Source organism: Plecotus auritus (genome assembly GCF_963455305.1).
Source record: "Plecotus auritus genome assembly, chromosome: 9".
In the NCBI taxonomy this organism is placed as follows: Eukaryota; Metazoa; Chordata; class Mammalia; order Chiroptera; family Vespertilionidae; genus Plecotus; species Plecotus auritus.
The window spans coordinates 121,109,621-121,129,768 of NC_137783.1; the positions used below are offsets into that span (position 1 = coordinate 121,109,621).

The 20,148-nt window shown below is 42.2% G+C and overlaps 1 protein-coding gene across 2 annotated transcripts in view; it reads left to right on the forward strand.

Annotated features, from left to right (window-relative positions):
- SPON1 (spondin 1) overlaps positions 1–20,148 on the forward strand; it is a 266,856-nt gene that overhangs the window by 129,680 nt on the left and 117,028 nt on the right. For both annotated transcript variants that reach the window (XM_080687617.1, XM_080687618.1), the window contains one exon: positions 18,003–18,151. In XM_080687617.1, the coding sequence (XP_080543743.1) occupies positions 18,003–18,151 (149 nt within the window). The remainder of the gene's footprint in view (positions 1–18,002; positions 18,152–20,148) is intronic.

Here is a 20,148-nt window from a genome sequence, read left to right on the forward strand (position 1 = left end):
AGGAGGCAGCCAATCAATGATTCTCTCTCATCATTGATGTTTCTATCTCTCCCTTCCTCTCTGAAATCAATAAAAATACATTTAAAAAAATGAATTTCAGCAGTAAACAGGGCCCACCCACAACAGGGTTACCACTGCCACAGTCACCTCCTTTCTCCCCTCCAGGATGTCACTGGTAGGGGAAGGGGGTGCCTAGTGGTGGGAAACTGGACTGGCAAATGTGTTCCAAAGGCAGCCTGAGCCCTGGACAGTCAGGGAAGTCATCCTGCATCCACCACTCAGGACAAGTGGGAGGGGCAACATAGACCTGAGCTCCCCAGGGGGGCAGATGGCCAGGACAGGTGTGAGCAGGGAGGGTGGGTGAGTCCAAACTCCTTGCTGCACCATAAAGTAGATATGAGCTCAGCATAACCACTGGACAAAGAACAAGGAGCCAAAACGGGGCTGAGTTATGGGTCAAGGAGAATGAAGATAAAGGGTTAATCCAGCACATGGGCAAAACCCCCAGTGAGGGGCTTTGCTGCAGTCCTAACCCTCAGGACCTGCGTGTGTGATCTTATTAGGAAATAGGGTCTTTGCAGATGATCAAGTTAAGATGAGGTTGTTAGGGACGGTCCTTATCCATAGGACTGACATCCTTCTGAGAAGAGGAGATTAGGACAGAGGGACGACCATGTGAGGACAGGGAGGAGGGAGGAGGAAGGCGACTACAAGCCAAGAGACTCCTGAGGCCACCAGAGCTGGGAGGGGAGCCTGGAACAGGTCTTCCCCTGGAGCCTTCAGAGGGAGCGCAGCCCTGCCCACACCGTGATCTCAGATGTCTGGCCAGAGCTGAGAGAGAATAAATTTCCTTGTTTAAACCACCCCCTCCCCCCCCCCCCCCACACACAGATTAGCTGTCTTCCCTAAAGGGTGACTTCCAAGAGCTGTCATGCTAACTGTTGTTCATTGCAGTACGCGAGTGCGCAGCAAGATGCCTGGCACTCGGGAGATACTTAAGAAACCCGAGAGGGGCTGAGGAAGACAGAAACTGACATCTTCTGAGAATCTAAAAAAAGGAACAATGTTCTTTTCTCTGTGGACAGGAAGGGCAGTCATGTCTTTCACCTCAAAAACAGAGAGAAGACTTATCTATTCCTCTGGACCCCATCAGCATTTTATCCACACCTACATCATGGCACAAATCCTAATGGGCAAAAAAGTATTCATCAATCTATCCCCTACACTAGGCTACAAGTTCCCTGAGGGCAGGGGCCATGTCTTCTTTATGGCTGTATCACCCTCTCGCCACCGATGCAAAGCTGAGCAGACACTATGAGTATGAGATGGATGAAAGGACAGATGAATAAAGTGGGCTCCTGGGTCCACTCCATCCCTTGTAATGATATCACGGAAATGTCATATAGGATAGAATCTAAACCAGCTCTAAGATTACCTTAAATATATTCTGCTTTTTTTAATCTATACAATCTGGAAAAATCTCTCATATTACCTTCAACCTTGGGGCATGCAATTATAATTAGCATCTTCAAGGTACTCTACATATTAAAAATAATATTGGACAAAATTCCTCATGATCCTTTTTGTCACCCTCTAGTCCCTGTGTCCTCTTTGCTATTTCCCCACCTTCTATAATATTTTTATGGCAGACCCCGGAGGAAGGCTTTGGAGTTGGTTAGGACCATCAATGTATCCACAGCTCCATCCGGCACAGTATCCTATATAGAGTTCATGCTCAGTATGTGTTATTCAATGGGTTTGCTGAAAAAAAAGTCTTCTCTATTTTTAAGAAAATATCCTATCTACTTAAAAAAAATCATAGGAAGGAAGAATGGGTGTGTTCTAAAAATCTTAGTAAGGTTACTCAGAATTGTACACACACAACTCTTCTGAAGCTAACAGCATGTATGTGCTTATGTTTTCCAAACAATGAATTGAAAATATACCCTGAAGAATTGTTTATGCCAAATAAGGCTGACTATTCATGGTCATGACTAGAATTGCTGCCTGTTTTGTGCCAGCCGGTGCATTCCTGCCAAACGTCCTCCCAATTTGCAAGGATTCTTGGGTTTCGCTTTGGAAATAAAGCAGGAAAATGCCTCTTCAACCCAATTTATATGCATCTAATTCTTCATTAGCACTTACTTAGGCTACACTGATTAGAGCAACATCCTAACTCTGTTTTGAAAGTCCTATTTTGGTTGACAAAGTGGCATGGATTTCTACCAAAGGGCATGGAAACAAGTTAATAGAATTGTGATGCCAGTTGGGGTTCTGAACACACAACACTTGGGAAATGGTTCACACTACTTCCCTGCCAGAGGCACCCGCTGAGAGGTTGTCAGTCAGATATTTCTATCAGCCAAAGAGAAACATCAGCTCCCCATCCTGGTGGCTACTGGGCCAAAACTTGCATATTAAAGGAAAAGGGAAAAGCTGGCAGACCTAGGTGGCTTAGATCTGCTAATCACAGCTACTAGGATGACATGCTTGGAGTATAACAACAAACGGCGCTTCCAGGCAAAAGTGCTCCTGAAAAGTGAATGGGATGAGGACCTTGAGCCCCTTCTTCAGACTCAGTCCAGCCCCTGGGGTTGTGGAACCAGTGATTTTCTTTGTTTGGAAGAATTTTTGCAAGAGCTGTCCCCATTCTAAAAAGGCCATCACTTCTAATGGTTAAGTGTGTGGACTCTGGAGCCAGACTGAATCCTGCCTCTAACATTTACTATCTTTGAGATGATAGGCAAATCACTTAATTACCTTCTCTGTGCCTCAGTTTTCTCCTCTATAAAGTGGGAATAAAAACAATACTGGCTTCACAGGACTATTGTGAGGATGAAATGATTTAATATATGTAAAGAGTTTAGAAGAGTGCCTGGCATATAGTGTTATAGAATGATTAGCTATTATTATATCTCATTTTTTTGTGATCCAGTTATTGCCTTAGACCCAATTTTTCATAATTAGGTCTCAATCTTCAGGCACTTATTGATTCTATAGGTATCTAGGGACTGCCTACTCTTTGGCTGGGCTTGCTCTTAATATTGCCTTTTAGTTCAGTACCAGATGCATGGAAATGTTAGCGAGACCCATGTAGGGGCCTAGCTTTGCCCCTCCAAGGATGAAGTCTCTCCCTTGCTCCTACCAATTGTTTCAAGCCCTGGAATTCTGCCTCTTAGAGCTGTCAGAACTGCCTGATGCCGGTGTCCCTGGTGTCCCCTAATTCTGGGAGGTCCACTACCAGTTTCTCTGTCTTATCTCTAAGCCTGGTCTGGTCTTGATTCTGACAGCACCCTTAAAGTTTGTTCAAGCAATGAATAAATTATTCAACCCTTTATTTCCCTCTGAGGAAGAACTAGGAAGCCGAACCTTATCGCAGGAATTTGTGCTGTCCTTACTATGATCATTTAATCTCTAAGAAGGTTTTTTAAAAGAAGAAGGAAATATCCCTCTAACCATAAACTATCCCTCCTCATCAAGAGAAAACAGACTTCTGCCTAGAATTGCACAAACAGAACTCCTCCATTTCGCCAGAGCTCCAGGGAATAATAGGCCACCAGCTGCCACCTTGGGCTGCAGGTTTGGAAACTTGAAAGGAATTTTCCATGCTGATTACTGCTTTTGCAGTGTTCTCAGCTGCCAGCATATGGTGGTGGGCGTGGGTCTGAGCCAACTTTTGTGTTTCTAAATAATACACTGTTCTCCTTTGCCATAGAACTTTGGGCATTCATCAATCAACCACTTTCCTGCATGTACCTACTATGTTCGGGCCTTGAGAAAACAAGTCACCTCTTCACATATTTTTAAAACAATTGGTGGGAACGCCAAAGTAAATTGAATACTCAAGGCAAAACGAATACAGTTCTGATACTACCAACGCAGAAGTAACTTGGTCAAGGTCACAGACTCCAGAAGGGGTAAATTCAAGATTTAATTGCATCACCCTGGACTAAAATACAAATTCTTCAACTGGGCTAAATCCACCAGGACCTGACAAGTACCAGTCTAATCTCGTGCCCCTCTGCAATTTGTACTCTTGGCTCCATAGCCATCTATGTTCCCCGAGAGCACCCTGCTCGCTGTGATCTCCAGGCCTTTACACGTGTCCTGTCATGTGCTTGCAGCACCTGCCCTGCCACACCCCCTTCACCTGGCTGATTGCACGCCACCTGTTCATTCATAACATAAACCCACTCTCAGAAAGCCTAATCTAGATTAGCAGCCCTCCTCTTTCCTGCTCGAGCCTTGTGATTTTCTTCTCAGAACAATGTCCATGCTGCATTGTAACTGCCCATTCACGTGTCTGAGCCTCCCTCTTATGCTGACGGGCCCTTGTCTAGTTTGGCTCAGAATCCCCAAGACCTTGCATAGGATGTAGAGTATATACAACATGTGACCAGTGAGTTACATTAAGATAAACCAAGCTCTTGCTCTACCAAGTTGCCTTCGTGAGAGGTCAAATCTCAGAATAAAGATCCCAGCTTTGCAATTCCCAGCTAATGGCTCCATGCAGGCTGAGCTCCTGGCCCAGAGCACCTGACCTCTGATCTTGAAAATGCGCTAAGGTAACTTTTGCCTCTTACAAGCTCACAGCTTATCTCAGTCATTTTCCCTGTCACATCCCCATTACATGAGTATTAAACTTCGGGTTCCCATACAATGCAGCTCAAGCCTGGGGTAGTCCAGAGTGAGCCTTGAGAGACAAGGAAAGGGAGGTAATGCTGTATTCACTTTTATCTTTTCTTTGTTTAAAGTGAACTTTTAATTGAAACATAACACACATATAGAAAAGTTGGTAAATTTTAAGTGTACAGCTCACCATTTGCCATTCATTTGAACACATTCATGTTGCCAGCACAAAAATCAGAAAATTACTCAGACTCCAGAAACCTCCATTTGTCCCCTTCCAGTTTTGCAAAGGGCAGCCATCTTCCTGAATTCTATTATTGAGTAATTTTACTTGTTTTTAAACATTTTGTAGATGGAATTTTATAGCACGTACTCTTTAGTGTCTGGCTTCTTTTGTTACCTTTATAGTTTGTAAGATTCATCCACATGGTTGCATATAATTTTGGTGTTTTCCTTTTCATAGCTGTATAATACTCCACTGTGTGAATGTACCACATTTCATTTATCCATTCTAATATGGATGAACATTTGGGCAGTTTCCATTTTGGTGCTATTATGAATAGTGTTGTGTAGCAAGCATTCATGTGCATGTCTTCTGGTCAATACTGGTTTATGCAGGCATTTCTGCTGTTTATATACTAGGAGTTGAATTTCTGGGTCATAACATATGTAACCTAGTTTTAGTAGATGCTGTTAAATAATTTTGCAAAACAAAATTATTTATATGTAGTGATGTAGCATTGTGATTTTAATTTCTTTTATTTTGATTACTATATTGATATTGGTCATTTGGCTAAAGTGACTGTTTTTGTCTTTTGACCATTTTTTCTATTGAGTTGTCTACCTTTTTCTTATTGCTCCTTAGGGGTTCTTTATATATTCTAGATGTGAGTCCTTTGTCAAATGTATATATTCCAAATATCTTCTCCCATTCTGTGGCTTGTCTTTTTATTCTTCTAATCTTTGATGAACAAAAGGTTTTAACTTTAATCTATCCCATATAATCTCTTTTCTTTGAAGTTAGCACTTTTTGTGTCTCACTTAAGAAAATCTTTGCCTTCCTCCAAGTCATGACGGCTTTGCTCTATAGTCTCTTCTAAAAGCTTCATTGTCTTTACCTTTTGTATCTAGATCTTGAGTTGATCTGTAATTGAATTTTGTATGATTTGAGATAGGGGTCAAAACTCTTTTTCCCCCAGAATTATTTATTGGAATGCCCGTGCTTTCCTTTCTGCATTAGAATCACCTTTGTCATATATCTGGTGGCTGATTATATCTGTGGTCTATTTCTGGACTTTGTGTTCTGTCATTCTGTGTCATTGGTTCAATTTGTCTGTCCTTCATACCTGGGAATGTTAGTCCTCCAACTTTGTTCTTCTTCAAGATTATTTTGGCTGTTCTTGGTTCTTTTAATTTCTGCATAAATTTTAGAATCATGATCTCAATTTTTACTTTTTAAAAACCTGCTATTATTTTTATTGGGTGTATGTCGAATTTGTGGGAAAATTAGGGGATATTTGGCAATTTTGGATTATTGACTCTTCTAATCAACATATATGTTATATTGCCCATTTATTTAGATTTACTCTAAGTAAACGTATAGCTTTTTATGGAGAAGTCTTGTTCATTTTTCACTATACTTATCCTTTAAAATACATATTTTATGCTATTCTATATAATAGCTTTTTAAAATATTAATTTGATTTGTTTGTCACTTGTATTTAGGAATTAAGTTAATTCTTATATATTGACCTAGTATCCAGAGACCTTGCTATATGCACTTATTAATTCTATTTGCTTATATATAGATTATTTTGGAATTTCTTACAAACACAATTATATCTTACCACAATTACTTTCTGATCCTTATGCCTTCTATTTCTCTTTCTTGCCTTGTTGCACTGGCTAGAATTTCCAGTATAATGATGATCAGAAGTGGTGATAGTGGGCATTCTTGCCTTGTTCCAATCTTGTGGGAAATACATTTTATTTTAGCAGTAATTGTAGGGAAAGCTTTTAATATATTATTAAGTATGATTTTTGCTATAGCTTTTTTGGTAGCTATTTATCAGGTACAGAAAGTTCCCTTCTGTTCTTAATTTGCTGAGATTTTTTAAATCATGAATAGATATTGAATATAATCAAATGCTTTTTCTGTATCTGTGAAGATATTCATATAATTTTTCTGTTAATGTGATGAACTATATTGATGGAATCTTGAATGTTAAACCACCATTACATTTCTGGAATAAACACTATACGATTGTGATATGGTATACTTTTTCTAAATAACTGGATATAAGGCCAATATTTTGTGTGAGGTTTCTGCATCTATGGTCATGAAAGAAATTGGGCTCCTATCTTCACTTTTACCTTCAATTTTGAGGTGGATTTTTTTTTTTTACCTCAGCTTGACTCCTCTTTCATCCTATATATAGACTTGGTTCAATAGACTTTGCTTCTATTATTTGCTTAACAAACTTTCCCCAGAGCCTCTAGCTTCTCTCACTGGCAGAATAAAAAGTCTTCCCAAAGACAAGGTAATCATGATTTAAATCCTGGTTCAACCACTCACAAGCAATGTGCCCAATGGCATTCTCTTCAAGCCTCTGTTTTCTCACCAATGAAATGGGATTGAAAGTAAATTTGAGGCTATATATGAAGCAGCCGGAACAAGCATGTGCTCAGTAATTACTATTTCTTCTCTCTGCTGCCCAAATACTTTTTAAACACTGAAGAGCAATGGCTTACTATTTACAGAGTACAGCTGACAGTTAAGATGCAAACCTGAAAAATGAACTAATGGGGGTGGGAGAAGTTCTCTCTTTTTTGTTTGTTTGTTACATTCCAAAAAATAAAGTAAAGTTATTTATTGTTCCTGCTAAGTTTTTAAATACAAGCTCTTAGATTTTTAAAAATAGATAAACATTGCTAGAATTTATCATCCAAAGTGCTACAGTTTCTTCCCTGGGGTTTCAAACTCAGATGTTAATGGTGTATTAAACATTTGGAAGGTTTCCAGGAATACAGCCGCTCTCCCATATATAACAACGTTTATGTGGAAAAGTCAGCTTGGAAGGACACTTTTAAATAAAGTTCCCTTTTCCAGAAATATAACCCCTATGCTATTTGTCAGTGCACAATAAACTTTTAACCAGCCTCCACAGTAGCAATGGAGAGTCTGGGGGTGCCCTAAGATTATGTTCTTTGCCTCTAAGATGAGAATCACGTGGTTGATGAGGCTCTAAGAGATGTCTAAATAAATCACTGTCAGAAGTTCAGAAAAATTGGCTTGGAAAGGCTGAGTTTGAAGAAGGCTGAAATTGATGATGTCAAGAGCCAATACCTTCAATGTTGTCAGGGGCTGGACAGGCACAGTTCTATTTAACCCCCTAGCTTTGGTAGATGGGTGCCGAAGGTTATCTGTATTATGTAAGACGACTCTGAGGAGGAGCAGCCGTAGCTGCCTCTCGTCTAATCTTCAGACTGTCACTTTATGGGCCTCTGGGCCCAGACACATGATCTTACTTGAATTGAGCCATGTCTCAATTTCCCCAAAAGCAGAGCCTGAGGCAAGGACTTTGGTGCAGACACTTTATGTAGAAGATGATCCAGGAAGCAGGAGAGAAGGCATTGGGGGAGAAGGAAAGGGGAGGAGGAGGAATCAACCTAAGAGTGCATTTTGAAGTCATTGGCATCATTGTATCTCTGAAAAGTGTACAGTCGCCACCAAGAATTATCAACCTCCCAGATTCGTCAGCTAGCACCTGCCCCTCTATGGGTTGAGGATGGTCTTCAGGAGCACTAACATCCTAGCACTTGCTTGTAGGCCAACCAGGCCTCAGAGCTTCCAAGAAGGCCATGAGGCAGTAAATGGAAGGAAGCACAGTACATCTGAAATGCACACTGACAGTGCGAGTGTGGCCCATACCTGCCACCATTGTTGTGGCTTAAGTGAGAGGTCGATGGAGGTGAATAATACAAAGCACCAAATACAATTGCTGTAGGCCAAATCTTAGTTCAAGTGCATTGGCTCTTCCTGCATGCTCCCTACCTGCCACCTGTGATTCACACTGTGAGAGACCCCGGTCCCCGGTAGGGTTTATCCTCTCTGCTTTCACTTCCCAGGAGGGGTTACCTGCACACTTGGTCCTTGAACTTAGCAACAGTCCTCAGATCTATCCTAGATTCCAGAGCTGTGCTGTCCAAATTGATGGCCGCTAGACACACATGGCTATTTAAATTTAAACTGGTTAAAATTAAATAAAATTTAAAATAGAGATTCTCAGTCACACTGGCCTTTTGTCACTGTAAGTGCTCAATAGCCACATATGGCAACTGGTAACCATATTGGACAGCGGAATATAGAACACCTCCACCTTCTCAGAAAAACTCATTTAAACAGAACTTCTCTAGAGTGAGCCTGCATGGGTCCAAATCCTGGCTCTACCACGTACTAGCTGGATAACTAGGCAAGTCACTTAAACTTTCTGTGCTTTAATTTCCTAACCTGTCAAATGGCCTTGTTCCAAGGATTAAATAAATAACAATATAAAAAGCACATAGTAAAGTCTCGCTAGCTGTTTTAATTATTATTATTTCCCAGTTTCTAGGGCAACTCCTATGTGAGACAGACAGTTGTTAAAGACACTTCAGCCCTGATCCAAGTCCTGGGTCCTGTGGGGTTCATCTCTGGGCTCCTAAACTATCTCCAGACTCAAGAACAGAGATGCTGCTTTGGCCCCTGCTTCCTTCTAAGACTCTTTTCAGTCTCCCACGCTGACTCCAGAAGGGAGAATTCGAACCCTCATTGCAAGCTTGTGACAGGGGCTCTAATGGCTGCTTCTGTCCATACACATGACACATTCTGCTGCCATTCCCTCACCTCTTGCTCCACCCACCTGATGGGCTTCTACTATCCCCCTCCCCAGAGCTGACTGCCACCTGAACCACAATTAAGCTGACCACACCACCTGGAAAATTCAGCTATCTGCCAAGATTTTGCTTTATCCCAATAGATAGGTCCTGTGCATGCTCCAGTTTGTTCACAATCCTTATATTCCTTGGAGAAATGGAGTATTAATATTAAAAGTAACATTTATTAAATATTTGCTATATAACAGAAACTGTACTGTTTTCATATGGATTTCCTTCTGTAATAGCCATAACAATCCTAAACGGTAGGTACCATTGTTATTTCTTTTTCACAGATAAGAAAACAAAGTCTTAGAAAACGTAGGTAGTTTTTTCAAGGTCACACTGCTAGTAAATGATGCACCACAAATCAGAAAATGTCCAGGACAAATCTAGGGCTCACCTCTTATGTGTCCCTTCTGTCAAGGATCATAGTCCTTTGCTGTCTGTTTTCCAACATCTGAAAACTGGTGTTTCATATATTTCGTCCAGTTTTACAATTAGGTGCAGAGGCTAGTCTAGTGCCATTTACTACATAAGAATGAGAAGCAGAAGTTGTGTGAGCATTTGTAGATTTGGGAGTTGTCTGCAGACAGGACTATCTATCTCTTCTCTGCTCTACACTACCTTCAAGATAAAATAAAAACTTACTGTTAAGACATTCATATCCCTTCATGATATGCCTGGCTGACTGGCTTCATCACTGATCATCCCTTTCTTACACACACACACACACACACACACACACACACACACACACACACACACTACTTGACCTACTTGTGGTTTTCCATGTAACTCTACATTTTATTACACTCTGCTTTTGTACATACTGGTCCTTCTGCAAAAATATTCTTCTCCCTATCCCGTAATTGCCTTGCTAACTCCTATTTATCCTTCAGAATGTAGTTCAACTATCATAACTTCCAGGAAGCTCTTTCTGGTTCAGTCAGTGTTTAATGTTCCCTTATCTGTGCTCTTACATCACTCTGTTTTTGCCTTTATCAAAGCTCTATTGCACATAGTTGATTGCAATTGCCTATTATGACCTGTCCTTTATGCCCTCCACCCTACCCTGCAGATTGAACATCTCAAGGACAGGGGTCCAGTCTGATTCTTCTCAGAGTCTCCTTGGAGTAGCATAGGTCTTAGCAAACTTTTTCTACACATGGCCAGATAGTAAATATTTTAGGGGGGTTTGCAGCTAGACACTCTGTTGTAACTACTTGACTCTGCCATTGCAGCATGAAAGCAGCCATAAACAGTAAAAAATAATATGTACAATAAAACACTTTATTGGAACAAGAACAGGCAGTGGGCTATAGCTTGCTGATCCCTGAATTAGCACATAGTATATAGGGTGTCCCAAAAATGTATACACAGTTTGAATAATTACTAATTCCAATGGGTTAAATCTAAAAAGAAAGAAACATCTATTGAGCTATCAGAAAAAAAGTGTGTATACATTTTGGGGGGACACCCTGTATGTCTAGTAAATGTTCATTCAATTAACTAATTTAATAGAATAGAATATTATTGTTGGAGGCCTCAAGGAAATACAAAAGAATATAACCAATTTAATAAGTGCAAGAGTTGGTTCTGGATTGAAAAAATGACACTTTTCTTGAAACCTTGAGGAAGGAAAAAAGGCTAGCTGAGCAACAGAAAGGTGAGGAATTTCTGGCCTAATTGACATATTTCCCCATGCAGAGCTTTTTCCAGGAGGCCATACTGGGATGAGATCCTGAAAACCAGAATGGCTTGGTTAGAGCGAATTTTTGAAGCAGCCAAGAGCAGGAAGAGCCACAGAACAAGTACACACTGTGTCTTGGTCAGCACCCAGGGGCAAACCCAGAGGAGCCAAGTTCTGTAGCCAATTCCAAAGTACCAGAAACCATGCAGATTCTGGAACTGAGCCTAGGATGAGAATAACAAGGGCAAGAGGAAAGTGAGATCCAAGATGACTTTTATGAATAGAGCTGGCAGGTCCACAGCATTTTTCTATTGGTCAGTGGCCACAGGGTGCATGGATGAGTCTGTGGGTGGGTTGACCTTGGTATTCTCAGAAGAGTTAAGTGATAAGGTCATTTACTAAAAGATAAAAGGCGGGAGGAGGCTAAGACTTAGAGATCAGAGGAGTTCTAGTGTTGCTACTATAGCAAATTACAGGGTCCCCCCCCCTCAAAAAAAATAAAAAGATTTGCTGAGGCTGAGGTTGGATAACAGAATGCTGTAGTAAACCAGTCATCAAGTTGTAGAACATTCTCCAATGAAGTGTTATAAATGAATGTCAAGGAAATGAATGGGCGGCTTTGTTCAGGCTTGGGATTGGCAGGGGAATACAGCCACTGCCAAAGCAGGCCAGGAAATCTGGGCTGTCACTGAACACCTGCCGTATGCAGAACATCTCAGGGAATCCATTTACCCTGCAGCGTGCCACCTCCCACACCAGACAAAAAGCCAGACACCGCTCTTCTTTTATCAGTGATGGCCTTTTAGGCATCATTGTGAACAATGGTAATTTAGCACCAGCAATGACAACAGAAAAGGTGTCAGAAATAAGGTTACTGCACATATATTCAGGATATATGTCCCTGGAGTGGCATTGTAGACAAATGTACCTGGTTGGCTATCGGTATCTCAAACTCACATGAATAATCACTCCTTCCTGCCACTTCCCACCTGCCTCTGTTCCATCTATGCCTCATCCAAGCTATTGGGTGTAAATATCTAAACCCAGATATGTATAGGCCAATTGGACACTGCCAGAACGAGAATGAGGTATGCTAAACCAAATAGCTGTGGCCATACCTGAGAGCAAAAGGGGTTGGTGATGGTCTTGGTGTCTCTGCCATTGCACCCAAGACTGAAGCCTCAGTGTTTCACCAAGGACACCAGTGGGAATATTCCTTTAAGAAGGCCTCAAGCATTTACTTAGCCCCCTATCCCCAGACCTTCTAATAATGGGGCTTCTCTCTCTCCTCTCTTATTTCCTGGAGGATGGTGGGGCCCAAGTCTAAACTTCTCTGTGTCTCAGTTTACTGGATTCTGCTTAACCACCTTATTCTGCAGGCCCCAGACCACTGTGTTACATTTAGACAACTCTCTACCATTTTTCTAAAAAATATATTTTATTGATTATTTACAGAGAGGAAGGGTGAGGGATAGAGAGTTAGAAACACCGATGAGAGAAAAACGTCGATCAACTGCCTCCTGCACACTCCCTACTGGGGATGGGCCCGCAACCAAGGTACATGCCCTTGGCTGGAATCGAACCCGGGACCCTTCAGTCCGCATGCCGACGCTCTATCCACTGAGCCACGCCAGTTAGGGATATACCATTTTTTCATATTTAGGCTCTTGCATCTGACCTTTCTATCTCTACCCACCAGTCCTAAGTCAAACTGCTGCCCAATCACCCAATCAGATTCTCTTTGGTTCCCATGCCTTTCGGAAACTTGTCTGGGTTTGCCCTGACTTGTTCCAATTTAATTTTACTGATTAACATTTATTAGCATCGAGCCTATTTTATGTGCTAGCCACTAGTCATTACTTCAGCCTCAAAACAACACTAGGAGGTTGGTCATGTCAATATTCTTACTTTACAGAAAAAGAAACTGAGGTTGAGAGTGATTAATTTACTTATTTAAGCTAGAAAGTTTCAGAACTGAGACTAGAGTACATGTTAGTCTAATCCAAAAATCAGAGTTTTAACTATTTCTCCAAACTACCTCCCAAAGATTGTCCCATCTTTCCTCTTATTGCTCATACCTCTGACCCAGAGTCTCCATTTTCTCTCCAATGCCCTAAGGCAAAACTTATACAACTCATGCAGGAAATGCCGGTGGGTCTCCTATTTGGTCTCTTCACCCTTGGGCCCTCTCTAGTGTATCCTGCTGCAGATGTGGTGCAATGTGGTGGAGAAGAGCTGGGCCCTGGCACCAGACCGACGCAACTCAATTCCAGCATCTTCAATCATCTGTTTCTGTGATCATGGATTAACTCAATGTCTCTAAATTTCCTCATGTGAAAAATGAAAATTATAATTTCATCTGTATCAAAATGGTTTTATTTTTTGAGTGTTTAATGTGATAATGTTGGTCAAGTCCTTGGCACAGTGCCTGGCACATAATATCAGCTCAATATGTAGCTATTGTCATTCTTCCCAGAAGGAAACTCCCATCATGTTTTCCCCTTTTATCAATGCCATTTACCATGACAGGCACTCAGCACCCTCCCACAACCTGGCCCTGACTTTCTTTTTCATCTTATTTCTTTGTTTTCAACTCTTCAGCCCACCAAATGGTCTTCTCTGGTTCCTGTGTAGAGAAAAGAGTGTGTCTTCTGGGATCAGGCAGACCCGAGTTTGAACCCAAGCTTTGCTCATCACTAGCTCTGTGAGCTTGGGTAGGTTCCTTTCCATCTCTGGGACTCAGTGTCCTCATCTAGACAATGAGAGTGAGGTTGTTTTGAGTGTTACATCTAGGAAAGCATTATACCTAACACCTAATACCCTTCAATAAATGTTTAATCCTCTTATCTATTTTTTAATAGAATCCTTTCCTACTGCCCAATCTTCCCATGGGAGCCTCCTTCAAATGAGAAAATTTTCTAGGTCCCCCCACTTCTTCTGAATTCCTCTTGTGGATTTCCATAGTGTTTTCTGTCTATAATCATTCAGAGACCTTTGTTTTATACAGTTCTTTAAAATTTTCATAGTTCTTTCAGAAACCAGCCCAATTACTTAGCACAACTCTGAGAGAGATAGTCAAGCCCAGTAATTATTCTCTTTTTTTCCCCCAGTGCAAATTGATAGTTGCAGAATAGCCACAGAGATGCAGATTGCAGAATGGGGGATATAGTTGATAATGTTGAGATAGCTGGGTATGGGGCCATGTGAGTGCTTGGGGCAGCAGGGGGACCACTCTGTAGAGTGCACGGTTTTCTGACCACTTCGCTGTCGTACATCTGAAACTGGAATGAAATGGTATTGAATGTGAACTGTGGTTGAAAAATAAATTTTTTTGAAAAGGTAAGCTGAGGCTCTGAGAGATTGAATGGCTGGCTCGTGGTCATCATGCTTTTCTCCCCTGTATCATTCTGCACCTGAATGACTGCCCCTCACCTGAAACCATGCCCTTTCAAAATGGATGCCTGGCTTGTTCCAATAGGGAGGGTGTAGTCTGGTCCCTCACCCTAGCCTACTGAGGGACCTAAAGGTATCTGTCATGTGGTTGATATTATTCATGTGTTGAAATATGAATTAATGTGGTATGTTGTAAGATCATTGTAGAAAACTTACAAATGTCTTGACTAGAAGGTCTAACTGGTATAATGACATTTATTGAAGGGTAAGAAACCACAAAGGCATCCCACTCTTGAGGCCCTTGCTTCTCAGCGCATGTGCCTTTAGACTGAATCGTTGGATGTTAGGGGAATTTGGAGTTAGCTGTTCCATCCGCTGTGCTCTGTGTTCTTGTTTCTGTAATAACCCTGACCATGCTTAATTGTAAGTAATCTGCTTATCCATCTGTTTCTCCGCCCCTAGACTGTGAGTCCCTCCAGAGCAAGCACCATATCTAATTCCTGTCAGTGTCCATGGCCAGCCACTGCACTTGGCACAGACTTAATGGAAGTTGAATGAATAAACCAGAAAGACCCATCTGGGCCCATCTCCTAATCCCCCTATGATTGTGCTTGTTCCCATTCTCTTATCCTGTTCCATATTATCTATTTCTTATCTTCTATACTGAATTAAGGCAGGTTTCATGTTTTACTCATTTTTACAGTCTCCCTAACAACCAGGGAAGGAGGAAATTGTAATTATTGAGTGTCTATTGTGTTGCCAGTAGTAATTGCACATATATTATCTCACTTTTTCAATAATTTAATTTAATTCATATAATAGGTTGATAAGGTAGGCATTATCATTCTTGAATTATAAAAGAGGGAGATACTCAGGGAGATAAAGTAATTGGAATTTGACCAAGTTTACACAGTTAGGAAGTAACAATGCCAGGATTTGGATCCCTCTCTGTTGGTTTTAAGACCAATGGTTTCTTTTCTGTTGCTGGTTGATGTTTGTTTCTTAATAGCATGCAGGATAGCTAAGTGCATTAGCCCAGTAGGTGTCAGGAACTATGCTGAACTGAGATTTTAATGTAATCACATGGAATCCAATCTGTACAAGCCTGCTCCCAAATGCTCCGAGCACAGATACTGCCACCTTCCCATTGGATCATTTGGATGAAATGCTTTAGGAAATGTGTACTGAGCGCTCACACTGTATCAGGCACAGTGCCAGGTATTGGGGATATAGTGCTGAAGACAAGTTCTATCAGGGAGCTTAAGTCTAGTGGGAAAGCAGACATGTAACAAGTGATTATCTGTGCTTGAGGAGGCCTAAGACAAGGGTTTCAGTCAGTTTTGGGAGGCTTCTGGGTATCACGAAGGAAGGATGAGTTGGCCAAGTCAAGAGTAAAGAAGCACAGAGGGACCAGCATGGGCTAAGCCACTGAGGTACAAAAATTCTAGGTAGGATGCCAGGCCAGCGTGGCTCAGTGGTTGAGCGTCAACCTATGAACCAGGAGGTCGCGGTTCCATTCCCAGTCAGGGCACATGCCCAGATTGCAGACTTGATCTCCAGTGTGGGCCATGCAGGAGGCAGCAGATCAATGATTCTCTCATCATTGATGTTTCTATCTCTCCCTTCCTCTCTGAAATCAATAAAAATATTTTTTTAAGTTGCAGGAAAGATAGGTCTGGAACAAAGGAGCATTTTGATGGCACAGAACAGGGGGATCAAGAGGTGCTTTGATTGGTTTTCCTGAGTTCACATCATGAACCAAAGACCAGCACTAGTTCCTGCTCTTGCTCTTACACAAGCAGTGCTCTTGGCTGAGATGATAGCTAGGACATTCTCCCCACTCAGGAAGTGAGTGAGAGAAATAGCTGGCAGCGTCTCCATCTGTCTTCTCTAGGGACACGACAGATAAACACAAGTTTGCATCTCCCTGATGTGTGGGAAATAATGAACAAGCAGTTGGGCAGACCCACACGGTGTTGTCATCTGCCTGGGGTGGGGCAAGGCTGCCCTCAGCAGGCCAGAAGGCTGGCTTTGTGCCCATGCTTTTAATGTGCCCCTGGGGGCAAGTCCCATGGGGTAGCAGGTGGCAAACATAAACAGGATCCGGCCCTGTTGGGAATCATTTCCTAAGTGGTGGGTTGCAGTGGAGAGTTCTGCCCACGCTGGCTACAAGGTGATGAACTGCAAATGTCAGTTGATGCCACCCAGTGCAAATTTTCCTCTTCCCTATGCCTAAAAATGTTCTTAAACTGGAGACTTTTTAAACCCAACCAAAGAATGGCAGAGAACTAAGCCAACCCTATGATGAATTGTATGTAACTTAGTAAGACATATATATGTGTCTACATTCATCACATGCAAAGCAAACCCAATGTCACACTGGTATTGACTCTGCTCCTCTCTCTGGGACTTTAAAAAATCTCCAGGTTAAGATCTGTCTTGGTCCCATCTAGACCTTATTCTTCTCTCCTCTTGTGTCAATTATTAATTCCCACCTACATCCCACAATAATCATCCTCCTGCATGATCCTCACCAAACCACAGTGGACTGATCACTTCCTCATATGCCAACTGCCTTTGCATCCTTCAGCATGGCTAGCCTGCCTTCCCCAACCCCCATCCTGGGATGTACAGAAAAGCCAGCTAAAGGCAACAATGCTTATTCCCCAGAATTGTAAGCCTATTTCACACTCTACCCCTTTACTTTTTGCTCCTTGCTGACCTCCCTAGCTCTGCACTCCAATTTTGCTCCCTCTAATGCATTCTCTACACTGCTGCCTGGATGATTTATCTGAAATTCAAATGTGATCACATCATTCCCCTACTCAGAACCCTTCTGTGATTTCAAACCCTTTCAAATGACATCCAGACTCCTGAAGTATTTAGAACAAAGCCATCCATGAGTAGGCTTCTTCCTACCTCCCTGGCATTATTTCTTGCCTCTTCCCTTGACAGTTTGTGACACAGCAATGCTAAATTACTTATGGTTCCCCAAACACACAGTGTTATTTAATGTTTCTTAGCCTGCCAGAAATAGTATTGCCTCTCTATTCTATCTTACACATTTGATCAGCCTTTAAAATTCTCTCAGCTGTTCCCTTCTCTGAAACCCTTACAAATGGAAGTCATCATTCTGGGCTGCCTCTGTGTCTTATTCAGTCATCTACTGTTGCCCTGTCTGCATGTTCCCAAGACTTACTTGTTCATAGGGACTGTCTTACTCATCACTGCATAGCACAGGGCCTAGCACCGACCAGGTGCATAGCCAGCTCTGGTTTAGTCATTGTCCAATTATTCTTCCTCCCCATCATTAAAGGGCCTTGAGTTTGAGCCACAGCCACACTGATACCTGCATCTTGATTGGCTTTCCTAGGTCGGGCCAATCACTGGTCTGCGATCATTGGTGGATCCCACTCCAAGAACTACGTGCTGTGGGAGTACGGAGGATATGCCAGCGAAGGCGTCAAACAAGTTGCAGAATTGGGTTCGCCAGTAAAAATGGAGGAAGAAATTCGACAACAGGTAAGAAAAACAATCACAGAATAACCCCAAACCAGAAATGCTATCAAAGCATTCTTTAGATTTCTTTCCCAGGATCTCAAAATTGATAGTACAATGTGCTAAAAAAAACTGGTACCCAGGAAGCAGAATCTATTTGCTGAGTCTGGAAGGTCTGGGTTAGGCAGAGGACAGAGGCACCAATGCCCATCATGTTGTCCTTCTCTGACTGTGTTTGTGTTTTCTTCCATTTGTGTTAAAAGCTGCTGCTGTGACCATATTATTGGAGCACCGTCTCTGGTTTCCTGAGAATCCATGTGGTGGCTTATGATTTGCTTACCATGATCCTTGAGAGGGTCAAAGAGCAACATCCAGGTTGTCTAAGCCAAAACTGCCATTTCCAAAGATAAACATTTGAGGTGTTTGATAAATTAGGCAGGCATTAGTTCTAATCATTAGAGACTGAAGCATCTTTCAGGTACCATGTGCCATGTTATGTGGGTCTAAGAGCTGTACCATTATCTAGGTACTCACTCCTACCACTGAGAGACAAAGGAGAAATAACTTGTTCTGATGAGCGATCTTGGAAGAAGAGCTGTGTTTTCCTCTGGCCATTCAGAGGCTGCCCTGTGGAGAGGAGATGGTCCAGCTTTGGCCATCACTACCCACAAAACCCCTCTGGGCGAGAGAGAAAATGCAGGAGACCCCAGAGACACTGGGCCCATGTCTCCCGATATGCATGTGCCCACAGGCCTGAGCAGCGAAGGAAGCTGAGTGCCGCTGAGGTGCTTCCCCTGGAAGTCACACATCTGGACTCCTGGCCCTCACACACCCTAAATTGAATGCGACAAAGGTCACCCTCACTCCTACTTTAATCCCCTGAGAAATCCTTTTGGACCAAAGTCCCCAAATGCCCAGGAATCAGCTTATGTTTCTTATGAATTCAATTTAAAGTCTTTTCTCCATTCTTGGGGGAGAAAATGTTTAACTAGACATTTTAAGATTGCTTGTCATGTATTCATCACAAGTCTATCTGACCAACTGCTCAGTGTTCCTCTGACTCTGGCTGTCCTGCCTGGTAACTGGCATCACTTATTCAGGCCATAGCACAGCTACGCACATTGGCAAAGTCATAGCAGGCTCCTATTGGTCCCAGTCTGTTCCACTTGTCATGGGGTGGGAGGGAAGTCTCTTGTTTGGGATCCTGAGGATCCATCCATATTTCTAGTTCTCAAGGTTGGAATTGTGATACACTGGCTTGTCAAGTTCTGTCGTGTGGTATGGGGAAAACCATGTGTTACAAATAATGGTTGAAATACTGAAGTTTGCAAATAAGTTATATCCAAGGCAAGGGCATCTTCATAATAATGCCAGTCTCACTTGTTCGCTATCTTGAGAGTTTTCTGGAAAATAAGGAAGCATGTATGACTGTGAGACACTGAGACCGTGTTGTGCTGGTGAACGTATCTGTCATGTGTCATAGCAGCAAAAAGGTTGATAACTGATGGACAGGACCCTCAGCCTTAGAATGCCCCCCTTAGGAAAACATTCTTTGCTTTGTGTGTTCTTAGCCAGCACACCTGGGGTTGGCTTCTGTACCACACAGGTGATGCCTGCTTGTCCCAGCTGGCTAGTGTTTCTGACATTAAGTCATAGTCATAAGTTTAATTGTCGATACTGCACATGTCGATAAAAATCCCACTGAGCACATCTCAGGGTCTATCACTGCCTTTCATGCCCCCTGCGTACTAACGTGTACCTTTAGCTCTCACTTCCAGTTTGAGAAGACAACATATTGTCAGTTTTACAGATAAAGAAACTGAGGCAGTCAAGAGCTAGAGAATACCAGAACTTGAACTCAAGTCTGTCTGGTTCCAAACCCTGTACATAGTACCAGATATTAAAGCTGCAGGGCCTTGTGAAAATGTCAGTTGCCTTGTTCAAAACTTGTTAAGATTTTACAATGACAATGCTGTGAATTTCACAACTTGGGGCCTGAGAATCTGTGGGTCTCACACCCA